Genomic DNA, 19,945 nt, shown 5'->3' on the forward strand with positions numbered 1-19,945 from the left:
TAACAAACGTCATCGCTCGCCAGTCGCCACAGCTTATAAGACTTAAAACTTGACATTGCCACCAAGTCTCACGTTAAATAGTTGTTTGTATATATTAATTCTTCCTGTCTAATGCTATTAAAAAATATCGTTTTAAAATTTTTTATCGTTCTTTCTTATCTTTTTTTTTTTGAACCAGCAACTACAATATATAATCTATTTATATATTAACAACTAAATCCACTGCGGACATGACTTGAACCCTTGACTAAAAAAAAAAAAAAAAAAAAACGCCATCTGATACCTGGTTAGAAACCTTAAACCTTTTGTCATTGTTCCTTGTCTCACTAAAATAAATAAGTTTTATTGAGAAAAAAAATTAAAAATTAAAAATGTAATTTTCTCCTGTTTTGATTTCGTTGCATAACTTATTTGTTTGGGAAAATCGAAAACCTTCTTACAATAAAAAGATACTGATTTTGTGCTTCTGGGTTCATGGTGGATTTTGAAGCACCTTCATTCTCTTTAGGGCTTGATTATGACCTACTCGATTCAGAGCCCCAAATCACTTCTGTAAGTGAAGATGATGATTATGAAACTCTAATTGTCGATGATTCGGAGCCTGAATATTCGGATCCTCCTCCGAAGTCGAAGCGCCTCCAGCGTGTACTTACCGACGATGTGACAACATCATCAACGGTTTCAGCCAATCCTGAGGTGGAGTTGCGTTCCAGTGCGGTTGTTGATGATGAAGATGATAACGTGTTCTGTTCAAAGGAGGATATGCGTACTGGTGACAATCTACTTCCAGTAATTGTTTCTCATTTCTATGAACATAGAATGATAAATTATTGAATCAAATTAATTTAAACAACCAGTATCTATCAGTCAATTACATGCCTCACGAAAGAAATACAGTTTGGAACACCATGAGAACACTTCCAACTTTGCTAAAAGTTTCATTTAGGGATTTAGTCACGACCAAGATCAATGTCACCTTTTTATTTGCATTCAATCCATTTTGAAATTATGATAAGTGGAACAATGTTAATCAGCCGAGTAAGTATCAATATACTCATTATAATCCATGCTTAACTTCAGCTCATATCCTAATCTATTAAGATCATAATTAGTAACCTGAAGTTGTATGTTCTCGGCTGAAGTTATTTCTTCAATGCTACCTTAAACAAGTCGTGATTCTTCGGTATTCAATAACCCTTGAATCCCTAATTGTCAGATTTCTTTGAACTACCAAAACACGTATTTCAGAATTGTTAATATTAAGCTTTTTAATACATTTGGTGATTGTCTTATTCATAACGTTCTTACTGAAGATCCCTAGATTGTGTTTCTGCTTGATATACGTTTCAGATTTACCCATTTTGAGACTTTTGTTCACTTGTTTGTTAAATTATCTGTTGTTTCTATCTTCAAATTGTCTTCACATCATTCTTCTCATGCATACTCTTTTTATTTCTAATATCAGATGAACATCAGCATACACAAAACCATGCTCTTTCCACCAGTTCAAAGTTACCAAACACGCCAGGAGTTTTGACTAGTCAACCAGGAAACAAAAGTCAAACTTTCCGTCGGAGACGACTTCTGTTGACTGTTTCTGACTCTGATTCTGATGATCCTTCTGTCAGTGACAATGTTAATAATAACAAATGTAACATATCAGAATCAATTGATTTATCAACTACAGAAAGAGAAAGTCCATGTGAAGATTTCAAATCAGAGAAAAGTTCATTAAATTTTGATGACTCTCTTCCTCCTGCTGTTCATTACTTTTTTCATGATGATTTAAGGATCCAAGAGCTTGTTCAAAGTCGCCTTCCTAATTTTTTTCCTCTGTGTAAAATTTCAAATAGAGAGCTTGAGCAACCCAGCACATCAGAAATCGATTACATGTAATCTTTGCTTCCAATTCATTTAACTATTTGACTGATGGTTTTTAAGCTGCCATTTGTTACACTAAATGGGACATAAAGCTGCAAGTTTTGTCTCATTTTGGATGACAAAAACAAAAAGTCAAAAAGCTGTAGTTTTTGTCCCATTATCTAATCCCACCTTATTCCATATTTTTGGATGACACAAAAAAGTTGCAATTGACATCAGTACAATACCAAACACAATATAACTTGTTTTATCAAATTGGGGTTTATGGTGTTATGACATATTCTTGTTAGAGTGACATGTTTGTGTGTTTGTTACAGGGGTCAATTTAAGTGTGGTGCAAGCTCAAAACAAGGTGTTAGAAATATTAAAGACAAGAAAAGCTCAAAAAGTAGGAGTAAAAATTCAAGAAAAGAGAATGTTGAAGAGACATCACAAGGTTGGGTGAACCCAAAGCTTTGTGTTGATAACAAGATTATAACAAAAGACACTCCTAAAAGAAAGACTCATGCAGCTCAACAATCTGCTGGATATTGGGTAACAGGTCAAGATGGAAAAAGGGTAAGTTTAACTGGTTAAAAAGTTCTTAATTTACAAAGTTTTACTTATTTGCTTATAACAACTATTTTAAATTAATTCTACATTTGGTTTAATCATCGTTTTCAAATGCTATCCAGTTTGTTATGGTTGACTTCAAGTTCTAAGTGTTTATTTTAAATAATTTGTTTGATATCATCATCAGATGGTACTATAAGATTACTTATATACACATTTTATCTATTTCTTTCTTAAATAATCAAAAGATTTCAAACATTCGACTCCTTCAGAAGTTATTGTTTGTGGTTTATACTTGAAGACATTAAAATGCAATTCTTGAAATACTAGTTATTCTTTTGTTGTTTTAAATGTTTTAAAGTATTCATAAACCTTCAGGTTTATGTTGGTAAAAGGGGTCAGGAGCTGACTGGACGAGTTGCTTACATGCAGTACAAAAAGGTAAAATGACCAGCTTATAAAAAGCAAATATACCAAATAATAATAATAAAAAATTAAATTTGTATCTTAATAGTACAGCATCCCATTTTGATTATTTTTGGTATGAACTCCTTATTTTATGTTACCTAGTTTTTTAAACAATTAAATTTGTCAAAATTCACCATAATTAAATTTATCTGATTATGATTATTCAATATCACATGGAAAACACTCATCTAAATAATAATTTTTTTGCTAGTTTCTTATTGTGAGTGAGTGTTGCTGAATATTTGTATTATTGTGGCAGGAGAGTGGATCATGGTTTAAAAAGGCAAAGAGGAAATCTGCTAAGAAGAATAAATGAATTAAATAGTGGTAAATACAGTAATCAAAAAGAGAATGGAATGGAATGACAAAATAGTGTTTGCTTGTCACAAAGGAACGGAATGGAATGGAATATATCTTACGGAATGCGATTTCTTCTTTTGGGCTCATATATTATTATTGTAATTATCAGTTATTTTTATTCATATAATCTTTAATAACCCCAATCAATTTAAAAATAAAAAAGATATGTTTTTATATAATTTTATGTAAAAATTTCATGGTATTTTATTTTATTTTTTTCTTAAATTTTGTAAACAGTTTTTTAATGGTATATAATTCTTTTAACTATTAGAAATACATTCTAAACGACTAGGCGTACATGTCATCAATTAATGAAACATGTAAAATATGTTACCGGGAGAAAATGGTCAAATCATCATTTAATTTTAGTTTGTGACTTATTCGTAAATTATATTAAAATAATGAGACTTTAATGGAATCAAGTCAACAATAAAACCGGAAAAAAAGGTCAAATTGTCATTTTTACGGGTACTTTATGTTTTTTTGTAAACAAATTTTAGTTTGAGACTTATTTATAAATTATGGTAAAATATTGAGACTTTTGTGAAGATTTTTCTAACTAAAAACAATAAACTCCTATTGCCAAACAAATGTTTTTTTTTTCTTAAAAGCTCCAAAAAAATCATGTGCAAAATATAGGGATGAACAAAAACCGAACCGAAAACAAAAAAAAACCGACATAACCGAAACCGAAACCAAAGCAATAACCGACGGTTTAGGTTTGAATTTTACAAAAACTGAAAAATAACGGTTTGGTTCGGTTTTGACGTATAAAACCACCCATAAAAACCGAATTGACCCATATATATATATATATATATATATATATATATATATATATATATTATGTTTTAAACTTTTAGTTTTAGACTTTAGACTTTATATTTTTAGTACTTTATGTTTATTTTCAACAGATTGTTAATGGTGTTAAAATTTGATCTTTTGAACACTTTTACGTTTTTAGAATATTAAAATCCGTATTCTTTATTTTAGTATATTTGAAGTAGATAAAATACTATTTATCACAACATACTTTCACTGGGTTTGAACCAAAAAATTAGAAAAAAACAGGAGCTCATAAACCTACGGTTTAAAACCGAAAACCCATAAACCCAACCCGGAAAACCGAATCATGCAAAAACTGAACCTATATATGTTTAAAAACCAAAAAACCGACTTTCTAAGGTTTGGTTTGGTTTTAGCCAAAAACCGATCCAAACCAACTCATGCTCATCCCTAGCCAAACATGCCGTTAACGATCTAAGAATAAGGTCCATGTACCAAATTTGAACTATCAAAGACGCTTAGAACAAGTGGTATGATGAACCAATCCACAAAATAACCAGTTTCATAAATGATGCTGATGCATAACCACATTCAATTTAAAAATCTTTAAACCTTCGTTTGCTACCGCATAAAGAACCATGATACAACCAATTTGAACCCCATATCATTTGGTTAACCAGATTATTTTTGAAAATATTCTAGTGCTTTTCTTTGACATATTATTAGGGTTGTAAACGAACTGAACGTTCGGCGGGAAGTTCGCTTACGTTCATTTATTTAATAAATGAACGAACATGAACACAAATTCTCGTTCGTTTAGTTAAACGAACGAACATGAACAATCGTCTCGTTCGTTTATTTATGTTCATGAACATTCGTTTATGTTCGTTCATTTAAGTTTATTTATGTTCATATATGTTCAAATGTTTTTATTACATTACTATATTAGATGTTCGTTTATGTTCATATATGTTCATTTGTTTATCTTTATTCATTTATGTTCGTTTAACATGTTGTTCATGTTCGTTCATTTAAGTTTATTTATGTTCATATATGTTCAAATGTTTTTATTACATTACTATATTAGATGTTCGTTTATGTTCATATATGTTCATTTGTTTATCTTTATTCATTTATGTTCGTTTAACATGTTGTTCATGTTCGTTCATTTAAGTTTATTTATGTTCATATATGTTCAAATGTTTTTATTACATTACTATATTAGATGTTCGTTTATGTTCATATATGTTCATTTGTTTATCTTTATTCATTTATGTTCGTTTAACATGTTCATGAACATAACACACATGAATAAGGTAATTTGTTAAACGAACGAACATGAACAAGAACACTTGTTCGTTTATCCGTTCATGTTCGTTCGATTTTTCGGCTAACTTAAACGAACGAACATGAACAAGGTCTTGTTCGTGTTTGTTCGGTTCGTTTATAGCCCTATATTTGTGACTATACTAAGAAAGGATGGGAGATAATATTATCATTTGCATAGTGATGAAAAAGACAAAAGATTATTTAGACAAAAAAGACATACATCAACCTATTCTTTCATTTTCTCTACCATGACAGATTATTTAGAGAACTTTTCATATATGCTAAAACCCTTTAAATAAAACCTTTTAAAGTAAACCTTATGTCAATGCTTTACATTTATAAAATAACATATGTAACATCCTATTTTTGTTATTCCATTAATTATCGTAATTTCATAAATGAAATAATAATAATAATAATAATAATAATAATAATAATAATAATAATAATGATAATAAAATAAGTAAATAAAATAAAATAAAAAATATTAATTAAAAAAGTTAGCAATGATCATTTAACATAAAAAGAATTCATATGTAGTGAGAGACTAAAATGGTTAAAATTAGAAACTTAATTTTGTTGGATTAGTGTCTAAGTCCATAACTATTTTGGTATGTACTTGACCCGATGGTGCATGGTCCTTTTGGGTTGCCTTTACCAAAGCAACTTGATAGGATGAATTATGGAGAGAAATGATTGATTATGATTTATTAATATATTATGAGAATAATATATTAAAGGAGAAATCATATTGTTTAATTAATATTAGTCAAGAATTAATTAATAATTAATTTTGTGGTTAAAAGAGATTAATTAAACTTAAGGGACTGAAATTGTAATTATAAGATAATTGCAATTAAGCTATGGATAATCTTATAATATAAGGTTGGACGAATTCTATGGGGAAACCCATTAGAAATCGTCCAAGGCTTATTAAAGAAGGGTCCATGGGTTGCTTAGGGCTTAAGCAGTCAGTTTAGGGTTTCCTAGTTCAAAACCCTAATAGCCTACATGTATATAAAGGACCATTAAGCCCCAAAAACATGGTGAAGAAGATCCTTAGGGTTTTCATATGTTTTGGACAGCCTCTTTCTCTTCTTATTCTTCATCCTCTTGCTCTTGGTGTTTGTGAACCATTAGAGGAGTGACATTTGTGACTCTAAGCTTTCTAAAGTCATTACAAGGAGGATTTGTGATTGTTATTGCTACATAACAATCAAGGTAATATCTTAAACCCATTATTATGTTAATATTGATTATCATATGCTAGATCTAGGGTTTAAAGTCTTGGATGAATTGCATGTACAATAGAGAAACCTAGATCCAAGCATTAGGGTTTGTATGAGCACATAGGATGTTCTTATGGCTAAAACTCATCAGTGGTATCAGAGCCTTGATTGGTTTCTATTGTATTGATGCCTTGCATGTTCATTCTTGTTGCAAAATCGAAATTTTGGCTTTCTGCTTCTGAACTCGGCGAGTTCCAATGTGGACTCGGCGAGTTGGCTCCTACTCGACGAGTCCATAGAGGAACTCGACGAGTTCGAGCGCCAGAAAGAGGCAGTTTCGGGATTTCTTGTTGTTTTGGTTATGGATACTTTCCTTAACTGTTTTGGGTCATTAAAATTCGAATTTTAATCATATTTTGAGTGTATCCTTGATTAAACAAAAGATAATTACCAATTGATTAGATAATAACTTCCTTATTTGATTAAAGTTTGATTATTTGTATTAATTGGGTAACTTACTTTGCAAGAAATTGAAATTAGGTCAAATATAGATAATGATAAAATTAATTGTTTAATTTAAGTTATTTGCTATTTGATCATTGTGTTTTGAAAAGTTTCAAACTTGCCCTCAAGTCTTGGAATTTAAATTTTTGATTAAAAGGTTTGATTTTGAAATATTTAAATTCTAAACCCTAATGTTTTGAAATGTTTCAAAACTTGCCCTCAAGTTTTTGGAATTTAAAAGTTGATTAAAAGTCTAATTTAGAAATGTTATATTCTAAAACCCTAATATTGTTTTGAAAAGTTCAAATCACACCCTTATGGTTTTATTAATTAATTAAGGTGTATAATTAAAAGAGATTTAATAAATCCATATAAAGTTTTGGTTCACAATTTAATTAAATTAAAGGTATAATTGTTAAATTTGACCACCTAGTATTTTAAAAGTGTAAAATACACTCTATACTATATATAACATTAAAAGTCTAACATTATATATATGTATGAGTAAAAGTCAGTCTTACCGTTAGTAGGCCTCATTCACGAAGCTGGTCTATAAGGGGTGTTTAAGGAAATTGCCTATAAAATGGCGGTTGAATGGGTATCCACTCTTACCCACCGCACTCTTGACTAGTGGAGGGTCGTTAGCCGAACAGGTAGGATATGACAGAAACCTTCCATTATAAGTATAATGAAGTACAAAAGTAACTAAATGTTTTACAAATTCCCAATCTTAGTTACTTTAGGCAAAAGTGAATTGATGCAATTCCATGAAATTACACTTTGTACCCTTGCGAAGACGTTAGTGGAGCGTGTGTGGTTAAGCGGCACACTAAATGGTTCCAAGCAAAGGTAGCAAAGGGTAACTCAATGTTTGTCATAGTTCGGTGGAGCGTGTGTGGTTAACTGGCACATCGAATAGGTGACTGTAACATGTGGGGGCACCGTGTAAGTTTGCATGGTTATTCACACCTGCTTTGTGATCCTCGGCATCCCAGTCACAAACTAGAGGGGCATATCGAGATTTAAACATGCCATTGAAAAGTTCAATGAATCTCAAAGGATCTAGGAGTTTTCAATACATTTAAAACTTAATATGTTTCTTGTTTTTCATGGTGGAAAATTAGTGAATCGTCATTCACTTACCTTCAAATGTTCTGCAATTTGGGTTACGACATCCCTCTCCCGAGTTGTGGAATATTGTGTTGGGTCCTAGCCTTGATATCTCATTTGGGTGATTTATTAAGGACTCAATCAATCAAGTAACTTGAATTTATGTTTCTACCGTTTTGTAAATGTCAAAGTATGACAACTATGGTCTTCCCAAATCCCGTGGAACAAGCATTCCACATGAAGATGATGTTCCACGATTCAATCGAGGAACAAGAGATCATGCTTCACTTCCTCCACCTCCTCCAATTATTCTCCCTAACCTACAAGATCGAAGAATTGAAAGGTTCAATGTCACTAAAGCCCTATTGGAAATGAAACATGAAGATGGTAAACCCGTGTGTGCCCACGTTCTAGGAATGAAATCACACATTGATAGGTTGATAATGTTGGGTGCATCATTCCCTAATAAGTTGGTTGTGAACTGGGTTCTGCAGTCACTCCCTGAATCATATAATGAGTTCAAAAGAAAGTATTATATGATGGATCATGACGAAAACCTCATTGACCTAACTTACATGCTCATTGCTGCTGAATCAGAAATGATTTGGAAAAGCAATGGAGCATATTTGTTGGAAAAGTCAACCAACCATGCTTTCGAGGAAGTTCTAGGAGAACCGACCTGCGTTTGCTGCCAAGTGAAAGGGCGTTGGATACAAGTCTACCCTAAGAGCCTGAAGAGTCCAGAAGATGGGAAAGTCAAAGAGCATGGCTGTGCTTCAGGTAAAATCCACTATCTAACTCCATTAAGTTCCTATTCGTTGATTCTTAATACATGATGTGATAAGATTGCATTTGAATGTTTTGCAGGATCAGTGAAAAGAGAGGAAGCTTGATGAAAGAGCAAGATAAGTCTAATCACGAAGAAATGGATCTCGATCGCATGGATTTGAAGATTAGATTTTGAGCTTAGAAAGTTATGATAGAGTTGTTAGGAATTTTTCCTTTTGACTACATAGTTTTCTGTTGATTTTTCATTGTAAGGACAAATGTTTTCCGCTGCTTTTATGAATAAAATAAATTTTGGTTTGACTCATTTATTTATTTATTTATTTCTTGCAATCAAATCATTATGAAAAATTGATGTTCGCATATTTCTACAACAAATGGATGTGATTCTTAATTATGTTATTTATGGAAATGTCAAGAATTTACCAAATAGGGAGAGTTTCTCATCGCCCAAGTTTCAATTAGACAGAAACTTGAAATTATGCAACTTGGTTGTACGATGAATGAGAAATTTCATATTTGGAAATTAGACTAATTCGTTGACAAAGTGTCAAGTGAAGGACTAGGAGATCGAGTACACAAAGTTGTGTGTTGATCAAGTCCACCACAAGAGTAACAAAGATATTCGTCATGATTTACTAAAGGTTTAGTAAATATAATTATACTTATAAGATTAAGTGTAATTCTGAATTGATTGAAAGAGTTTAAATCAATAGCAGAACGAATAAAAAGAATCAAGTAGGCAGAAAGATAAAAGTTTCTCTATTCTAAGAAGAAGGGAGAGTACCTTTTATGCTTTATGATATGTCTTAATGATTAAGAACCATATCTCAATTGATTCTCTAAGTAAATCTTGGTACAATTGTATGTCTGAGAAGATGAATCAAGAATTGAAGAAATGGTTAAATCAAGAAGTCAATCATACTTCGTTCCAAAACAAGTCTTAGAGTTAAGATTGTGACATTGAGTGACAAGTCTTAAGAAGGTTTATAACATTCATCAAATGTAGAATTTAGAATTTTTTTTTTCTTATTCGTGCACATTTGGAATTGGTAAGTTGTGATGTCTTGGATAAGACAAAGACCAACTAGGACCAATTTTGTGAAGTGTTTTGTCTTGATAAAAAATACACTAACTCTTGAACATTGGTTTGTCAAGAAATGTTTATTGACAAAAGAATCTTATATGTCAAGGAATCAGTGGGAGTCTTAATGATCTCGAAAAGTTTCAAGAACAATCAAGAATAAACCTTATCGATCACCACTAGCACACGAGTTGAGGTTTACAACCTATCGTGTTGACACTATATTGTTTATGTGCCGTTCCAATTGAGTTAATTATGCATGCGAGTCCTATGAGTTCTCATTTGAATGCATAAAAGGCAAGGACCTTGATCAATGAAAAGTACATTGATAGGAAAGGGTGAGCTATTTAAATATTTGGAAGACATGGTGGGCACTCGTGTTACCATAAGGCAAGAAATCAAGATTTAGAAGTTTGGTCTATATGAGTTTGGATTTGTCGCAAACTTCGGTTTTAACAAATTCACATGGATAGGAACACATACACCATTAAAATCTAAGTGTCATAAGATTTCCTCCTTCATGAAAATGACTGTGAGGAAATGATTTCACTAAGAGAGATTTTAAGGAGATAGTGATTGTGAAAATTGTATTCTCGAATTCGATTATGGTTACGGTATCCCTTTCCATGATTCGAATTGTGAGATTTGGCAATTAGTCTGAATTGTTTAGACACACATATGAGCTATCTAAGGCAAAGGTGTATAAGTTTAAGAAGCCTTGATAAAAGATTATCAAAGCATTGGGTATTAGAAATATGAACTTAAAGAAATTCAATAGGCATTGTTTTTCTGAAAGTTAATCTGTTTCTGAATACGTGTCAAAGCTAGTGGGAGCATAAGTGTTATGTTTATAATAATCATCGTGATAGTGAGAGCATAAATGTTATGATTGCATGATTATTAAGGCAAGTATTGCAAGTTAGCAATATTAGTTATAGAAAACAAGAGTCATACTTTGCAAAGTTGCAAGGGTTGAATAATTGTTTTTCTATAATTAAGGGAGAGAATATTATGCTTCATTTCAAATACTAAAGGCTTAGGTTGTGGAATGTTAATAAACTTAGTCAAGGATACATAGTGTGTTCTTAAATTTCGATTATGATTACGGCATTCCTCTTCATAGTTCGAATTGTGAGAACGTAGCACATAAAATATTATGGCAGAAGATTGATAAAGTATCAAATCTTTATGTAAGACATTATGCATCGTGTCCCATACGCTTCGGGTATAGGATCGATTGCAAATGCTATAATATTTGATCATTCTAAAATTTTCCAAATGTCTGGTGCATTTAGAGGAAAAAAGGACAAGAATCGACTTTGACTAAGATAATTAAACAACTATCAAAGGACGATCCAAAGCTCGCTGAGGATTGGTTGCTTGTGAGTAGTTAGAAGTATGATATTGGATGGACCATATCGACATTATTATGAATAGAAAAGATTCTATTAAGAATGAGTTGTCATATGGCAAATATGGAAATGGTTCCATATTCGGAGTTGGAAATTGAGAATCTATGTCTAGATTAGAAACTTTTATGTAAAAGGATGTTCAAAGGAATGTACTTTGAGTGAAAGACATCACCTCTATGGAATTATCTTGTAACAATTTCCGATAGAGAGCTTTGTAATTTCATTGGCAATAGTGATTGTGACTTTTGTGCTATGACATTACGAAAGGATCATTGCATAAAAACGTTAGAATCTAGCATATTCTATAAGTGGCAAGAATTGATAATTCTTTCACTTATTAAAAGGATTAGGAGTTGTGAAATGAGTATGATTGGAAATGTGTTCATTTGATCTATTTCACAAAGTAAGAACCATAGATAAACATTGTGTGCATGCTAAGAGAATGGGACAAGTGTTGTAATAATTCAAGTAAGAAGTTGATTACCCGAAACGACAAATAATGAGTAATCGATATGGTGATAAATAAAAGGTGTTTTATTTATACTCAAAGGTTTGAGGCCATATGGGATTAGTATTATTCATGTGTTTCACTTTGCATGTTTTGACTTCCTGAATAATTTAATTGGTTGAGAATAGTCAAATTATTCGAACGGGCCACAGTCGTTCATATGTTGGAAGTAGATATGAACGAAGACTGTCGTGAATTGGTGTGTGGATTGTCTAAAGAGTATTAGACATAAGCAAATGTTTGCTGCAACGTTCATGAGTGCTTATGAATATGATTTGAGCATTGGATTAAACCCACGCTCACTTGGATCACTTCATGAATTGTATCACGAATGATTGGTGAGACGATAATATATTATATTCTTGAAACCGAGATGTGTGAGTTGTATCTTGCGAGTCGGTTGCACATTGATAATATGTAAACGCACCAGTAACTTGGTGTTATAAAACATATTGTTGTGTGTAACTCGGTAAGTGAGTGCAAGCGAGCATTGAGTCAAAGTTTATCCGTTCCTTTTATCCAAAGTAGGATAAAAGCGATATCTTTGGGCCTCTCGATGATTTAGTGATGGCACCTAAGCTCTTGGCCAAGCTAGGACTAATTTGATGTGTTCAATTGTAGTCTGTTGTCAGTCATCATAAATCGGAAATCGGGAAACAATATAGAGAGAATGATTATATATTTCATTTGTCATATCTATACGAATATCTAGAATGGAGGAATATATGATCCCTTATCTAAGGACACGCGTATCTGATAAGATCAGAGTTGAAAGCGGCTTTAGAAAGCTACGATTGCAGATCAGGATCTGAAGTCATACGCATAATAGTTGTTAGACTTATCCAAGTGGGAGACTGTTGGATTAGTGTCTAAGTCCATAACTATTTTGGTATGTACTTGACCCGATGGTGCATGGTCCTTTTGGGTTGCCTTCACCAAAGCAACTTGATAGGATGAATTATGGAGAGAAAGGATTGATTATGATTTATTAATATATTATGAGAATAATATATTAAAGGAGAAATCATATTGTTTAATTAATATTAGTCAAGAACTAATTGATAATTAATTTTGTGGTTAAAAGAGATTAATTAAACTTAAGGGACTGAAATTGTAATTAGAAGATAATTGCAATTAGGCTATGGATAATCTTATAATATAAGGTTGGACGAATTCTATGGGGAAACCCATTAGAAATCGTCCAAGGCTTATTAAAGAAGGGTCCATGGGCTGCTTAGGGCTTAAGCAGTCAGTTTAGGGTTTCCTAGTTCAAAACCCTAATAGCCTACATGTATATAAAGGACCCTTAAGCCCCAAAAACGTGGTGAAGAAGATCCTTAGGATTTTCACATGTTTTAGGCAGCCTCCTTCTCTTCTCATTCTTCGTCCTCTTGCTCTTGGTGTTTATGAACCATTAGAGGAGTGGCATTTGTGACTCTAAGCTTTCTAAAGTCATTACAAGGAGGATTTGTGATTGTTATTGCTACATAACAATCAAGGTAATATCTTAAACCCATTGTTATGTTAATATTGATTATCGTATGCTAGATCTAGGGTTTAAAGTCTTGGATGAATTGCATGTACAATAGAGAAACCTAGATCCAAGCATTAGGGTTTGTATGAGCACATAGGATGATCTTATGGCTAAAACTCATCAAATTGGTTAAGACTTTTGACTTTAAAGGTTGTTTTTTTCAAAATGGAAAGTTAAGATGATGAAGTGAAAATGTGGGTATAAACCCATGGACCAGTGGACAATATCCAAGACATCTTATTGCCCAATGGGTCGAACCCTAGCCCACTTAAAGAGGGGCGACGGCAATTTATAAGCTAAGAGAGGGGGGGGGGAATGTGTCACCAGGAAAAAAAGGAGAAGCTACGAGTTGGGTGGTGACTGAGTGGAAGTTCGCCGAAGAAGAGAGGAAGGAGGAGGAAGTGATGTTAATGCATGACATATGTATATCTTCTTCTCCTCTAGCTTATTCTTTCATTTCTATCTTCAAACACCACACACCACCACCATAAACCACCATTGCCAATGGTTGTGGCTTCCGGAAATCCATCTTATCAATACTATGTCCAAATTGGGTGGTGGTAAGGCCATGAATGCTTAGAATTTCCATGGATAGAATTTTGAATTTAGACATTTCTTCTTCTTTTTGGTATAACAATGGTGTGAAGGTTTTTGTCACCCTAGGACCACCATTAAGCTACCATGTCACCAACAATTCATGGTGGTTGAGTGGTGTTTTATTTTCCAACTTAAAACTGTAGGGATTAAGTGCTTAATGGGTGTGTATTGAAGACTAAACCCACGATTTCCTTCTAAGGATCATTAAGTGAAAAAGTATGGGTTGTATGATTGATTTCAAGCATAGTTCTTAATCCATTAAGATTTTTATCTTATACATCTAAAAATACATGGTTATAGCTTGATTTTCATTGAAATCAATAGTCATGAGCTTATTCATTAAGTTTTCAATGAGTGGGATGAAAAGTATACTTAAACATGTTAATGCATGAATTTAAGAAACCTGTCCCTCATTTTTCAAAAATATTATAAAATTAATGGGATATCCAATTTGTATGAAATCTATGTCTGTGAATAGGTATAGATGTCTAGTTTCTTCCATACAAAAGGTTTGACCAATTTCCAATTATAAATGTCGTAAATATCACATCCAATGTAAATTCAGCCATAAAACCTACCGATCGTATTTGTTCTCTTGTAAAATTCATGATTAGATATAGGGAAATCCAATTTGCATGAGGTTTTGGTCCGGAGCTTAAGAATGTCTAATTTCTTCCCTCCAAAGGTCTTAGGCGGATTCCACTCCCAAGTTGAATGGAATTTGCATTCTACACAAATTGGTCCAAGAAGATGGCTAATTGCAATAACCATCTTGTAAATGCACCATTAATTCTAGAAAATTCCAAATGACATGAGGTCCCTGTTTAGAGAATGAAGTATAGTTTATCATAAATTTTATCAATAAAAGGATACTCACTACTTCTAGGGTGTTGGTGACCATATTTGTTGATTGGTCCAGAATGATGTCACAATTTTAAAGTATGTTTGATGTCCGATTTAAGTTGATGCTCTTTCTTGGGGATTATTCCATCCACCTTTGTGATCCACATGCTCTCTAACCATAGTGTTTGCATCAATATAAAAATTTATGAAGTGAAACTATGTTTTAAAGCAAAAATCCTAGTTCAACAACTTTATAACACTTTTAGTGTATAATTTATGTGCAAAAATATTTTTTTCTATTTATATGATATTTGTAGTTTTATGATTTTAATGTGTAGAGCTATTTTACAATCAATCAATGGTAATATCATTTTTAACAACTTTATTAACATATAATCCTAAATCTAAATACCGCAACTGATTAATCAGAGATTAGTAGATTGATTTGTCTAATTTTCCTATGAATAAAAGGAACCTAAAAACAAGAGAATTATCAAAAACAAAAGAAAAAGAGGTTGATTAAAAATTGATACAATGTGGAAAATGGAAATTTGAAAGAAAAAGATGAAGAGGATGATAATACATTTTTTTGGAACCAACAAATATATTATAGAAGGCCATCGCCGAGCAAGTGGCTAGGCGGGGCAAGAAGAAAACAGGGAAAAGAAGATTACATCATAGTTTTTTGATTTTATAAACATCCAAGTACACATACATACCATTTAACCCACTTATAATGACAATATGATCTCCTATGTTTTACCCACATATACACTAGGTATTTGACATTGTCTGCTATCTTAGTTAGAGCAATAAAAATGTTTTTAAATACCCAATAACATATTGATTTCCATATCAACCATATAGTACCATTGCATACACTTATGACATTATTTCTCTTATTTGGGCATCTTCCCCAGTTCTTCGCGAAAATGATGAGTTATCTAATGGTGTCAAATTGTGGGTCAGGAATATTACACCATTTGAAGATCCATTCCCATACTGTAACCGACAATGGACACCGAATCAAAATATTCCCAACATCTTCTTCCTCATGTGAGCAATATGTACATGTGGTGTTTGTAATTTGTAACGCTCGTCTTTTAGGAACCTTTAAAATTTATTGCTTAACTTAAATATTTTTGCAAATCTAGTCCTTACACATGGTGTAACTCATTAACAAGGGACACAAGTTTCTTTGAGTACACCGGGCGTACATATGGGTACGAGGGCGTACTCATGATAGTGGCAAACCCTAATTTTTTAGGGTTGAGGCCTTATTTAAACACCTTATGTACCCTTATGGCCTCTTCATGCTCAACCTCCTTTCACCCAAAGCTATTATTTGAAACCCTAGCCGCCATTTGTGAAAGTTTGTGACCGTTGAGTGTTTTTGAGGGTTTTTGGTACTCTTAGAAGAAGAAGAAGTCCACCATTGAAGCTTGGTGAAGCTCAAGCTCCTAGATCCAGAACTTTAATCATCCTTGCAAGCTTCAGAAGGTATAAAGCTTGTACCTTTATGTTTCTTTTTCTAGATCTAGAATTGGTCCATGTTATGTTATGCTTTTGGTCCTAAGATTTGGATTTTTGAGGTATGGGTTACTCTAAATGTCATGAGTGTCATTTCTAAGTTGATGAAGTCATAAAAATGGGAGCTTGGACACTCCCATTCATCCAGACATAAGATTTTGGACATTAGAGTGTACTTTGGACTTAGGGTTTGAATTTGTGCCTCATTGAGCCATGAAAAGGCATTAAGTTGTCGAATTTATTAGTTAAAACATTCCTGAGGTTAAGATCTCTGAGTTGGATGAAAGATCTTTAAACATTAAGAGCTTAAAAGAAAATATGGGTAGTTGGCGAGTACGCTAGGTGTACCCTCTAGGTACGTACGACGTAACGGGTTTAGCCCGTGTACCCATTCGATGAAGGTTCAATATGCTAGGCATACACAAGGTGTACGCATGAAGTACTCACCTAAAGCCCATTTGGGTTATTTTGGGCCTTGGTCTAGTTTGGGCTTTGGGTCATAGCTTGTTGGGCCCGAAGTACAAAGGGTAAAAGTGTCTTTTACCCTTTGTGAGAGGGTTTATGATTTGGACCTTTATTTGTGGGTTATTACCCTAGATAGTGATTATGGTTGGTTTGAATGTGTTTAGTGTGAGGAGCCGTTGTAGCTGCCACTTGTGTGTATGATTGCTCTGTTGGATAAGGTGTCTAAGTCCATATTTCTGGTATGTACTTGACCCGGTTTGGCATGGTCCATTTGGGTTGCGTGACATCATGCATTTGGATAGACTAAAATAAGAGAAATAACACTTATGGTTTATTAATATATTATAAGTTCTAATATATTAATAATATTATTTAATTAATATTGATCAAGAATTAATTTAGAATTAATTAAGTGATCAAAAAGGTGACTAATTAAATATATGGATTGATTGTGTAAATCATCCATACTTGTATAGTGAGCTAAATGCTCCATGGATTATCAAGTTGGGCTAAGACCCATAGGATGCTCCATGGATGCTCTATGGAGGTGTAAACCCATGGATCATGGAAATGAAGAGTCATGTCACATTAGGGTTTACATGGTGTAACCCTAATTGTAACACACTATATAAGTAACATGAAGCTCACCAAAATCAGTCACTAGAAAGAATAGAGAGGGCAAGCCAATTTTAGAAGTGTTCTGCATTTCTCTCAAGTCATTCCAATAGCATTTGGTGTTGTGTGAGACATTTGAGGCATCACACTTGGGGTGCTAGGCTCACAAGGTTTTCAAGGAATCCAATCTACTACAAGGTATGTTTTTCTAGCTAACTTTTATGTTTAAAAGTTCCCCATGTATGCTAGATAGGATTATGAACCTTGGAATAACAATTTGGAATGTATCTTAGTCAAACATAGATCCAAGGTTTCTAGGGTTGCATGAACAGCTTAGGAGTGTTAGAATTCTCAAAACCCTTCAGTGGTATCAGAACCTAGGCTTGTTTGTTTGATACTTGATGCAAAATAGCTGAAAAAGTAGAAATTCTTGCTGTCTGCACAGGGGACTCGCCAAGTCCATGGGGGGAGTCAACGAGTCCAAGTGTATCTTCAACCAACTCGGCGAGTCAGTTCCTGCACTCGACGAGTTGGCCAGGCAGAGTGCAGATTTTTGATTTTTGCTGCTGGAAATGGACTAGAAACATTACCCTAAACTGTTTTGGTGTTTTAAAACTTGTTTTAGATGGTGTAATGGTTGTTCTAATCCATTTACAATGGCTAATATTAAAATTCTATGTTTGTATGTGTTCATATGTTCTTGAAATTTTGATATGAATATTCATGTTCTTATGAGTTCTTGCAAGATCATAGGAATTATGTGCTATTGATTGGTAGTTAATTCATGATCATGATGTGTTTTAATGGAGTCCATAACTTGTCCTCAAGTTATGGATAACCAAAAGTCACTTTGTAATAAATCCGTTAAAAGAAAACATAAGTTACAAAAAATGAAGAGTATTCATTTTTAATAAACAATAACTCATAAGTTATGAATTAAAATTTTTTGTAAAGTTACAAAACTTGCCCTCAAGTTTTGGAACATGTAAAGTCATCTAGTAAACTTTAGTTCCAACCCCTAGAATTTTAAAAGTTAAAATTGAACCCTTATACTCTATAATATTATACATTCTCAATACATCTGTCACAAATGTGAGAAATGTTATTGTTGAGACCTTATCCAATAAAACTGTCTCTCGTCGGAAAACATCCTCTTCTGTTTTTATTGCTACGTCAGATGGCAAAAATTTAAGATTGCAACAATTTCCAAAGTCAAATGTGCTTATGGATGCTATGAACTGAGAAAAAGATGTTTGGAACACAGATGTTCAGAACCCTTCTAAAGGTTCAAAACAAAAGTTTGATTGGTAAGTGAAGATGATCGTTTTAAAATTGAAGAGAGGCAAACTTCAAACCATTTTACCAGACACCAGATCATTCATGTATCAAAAGTTAAGATGAGCAAGCCTCCGATGCCATATACAACCGACGTCAGGAACAACTTTTGATAGAAGACAAAGTTGAGGCTTTCCAGTGATCATGTTGATGTTCAAAGGATACATGTTTTTAATGCGATTAGACTTGATGAGACATTCTTTTCAGTCTTTTGTCATAACGTAGCTACGATTCTTGCAAAATTCAAATCTTCGATTTGCATCAGTAAGTTGAGCCACACTGATCAGATTATGCTTAAGATCGGATACATAGGCCATATTTGAGACATTAAAATTCATGTTGGTCAGGATGCTATAACCTCGAATTTGAGAGTTTAAATTATTTCCATAAGTAACGTAACCAACATTTGGAGAAAGTTTGAGATCACGCTGAAAATCTTTCTACCCAGTCATGTGCATGGAACAATCACTATCAATATACCATATTGTATCTTGTTCTGAAGCATAGAAAACCTGCAAAATCAGTGAGTTTTGGAGTTTTTAGGCTCCAAGTTAGATTTAGAGACTTTAGCAAGGCTTTGGACTTGGTTTGAGATTTCTGAACAACTGGTATCTCATAATGCTTTTTCCGAGATTCTTTTGGAAAGACGTAAAATGTCAGAGTCCTTTCATTTATCAATAAGTCATATTCAACCATTGGTTATTTAGGCACAACTTTCTTCAGAAGAAGATTTTTCCGAGATGTTGCTGGAAGAACTGGGTTCAGAGGTGTTTGAATTAAGTTTTCATACATTTTTACTTTCCAATCAAACTTTTGTTTTGAACCTTTAGAAGGTTTCTGAAGATCAGTGTTCCAAACATGTTTTTCTCAGTTCATTGCATCCATAGGCACATTTGATTTTGGAAATTGTTGCAATATTAAATTTTTGCCATCCGACGTAGCAATAAAAACAGAAGAGGATGTTTTCCGATGAGAGACAATTTGCTTGAAATCAGGTTTGAGTAGGTTTTTGACTAG

At 33.0% G+C, this 19,945-nt stretch overlaps 1 protein-coding gene across 1 annotated transcript; it reads left to right on the forward strand.

Moving 5' to 3' along the window:
• Nucleotides 1-360: 360 nt before the first annotated feature.
• Nucleotides 361-3,347, forward strand: LOC111877319 (uncharacterized). Its single transcript, XM_023873848.2, has 5 exons — nucleotides 361-772; nucleotides 1,466-1,892; nucleotides 2,199-2,439; nucleotides 2,812-2,874; nucleotides 3,161-3,347. Exons 1-5 carry the CDS (start codon nucleotides 475-477, stop codon nucleotides 3,215-3,217), a joined length of 1,086 nt encoding a protein of 361 aa, XP_023729616.1. The 5' UTR covers nucleotides 361-474; the 3' UTR covers nucleotides 3,218-3,347.
• The last annotated feature ends 16,598 nt before the right edge of the window (nucleotides 3,348-19,945 follow it).

Source organism: Lactuca sativa, chromosome 7, assembly GCF_002870075.4.
Source record: "Lactuca sativa cultivar Salinas chromosome 7, Lsat_Salinas_v11, whole genome shotgun sequence".
NCBI classification, from domain to species: Eukaryota; Viridiplantae; Streptophyta; class Magnoliopsida; order Asterales; family Asteraceae; genus Lactuca; species Lactuca sativa.

Excerpts from the sequence above, each read along its gene's own strand:
- LOC111877319 (XM_023873848.2), top strand. The coding sequence starts at position 475 with ATGGTGGATTTTGAAGCACCTTCATTCTCTTTAGGGCTTGATTATGAC. Across the intron at positions 773-1,465 it reads AAAGGAGGATATGCGTACTG|ATGAACATCAGCATACACAA; the intron begins GTGACAATCTAC and ends TTCTAATATCAG. Across the intron at positions 2,875-3,160 it reads CTTACATGCAGTACAAAAAG|GAGAGTGGATCATGGTTTAA; the intron begins GTAAAATGACCA and ends TTATTGTGGCAG.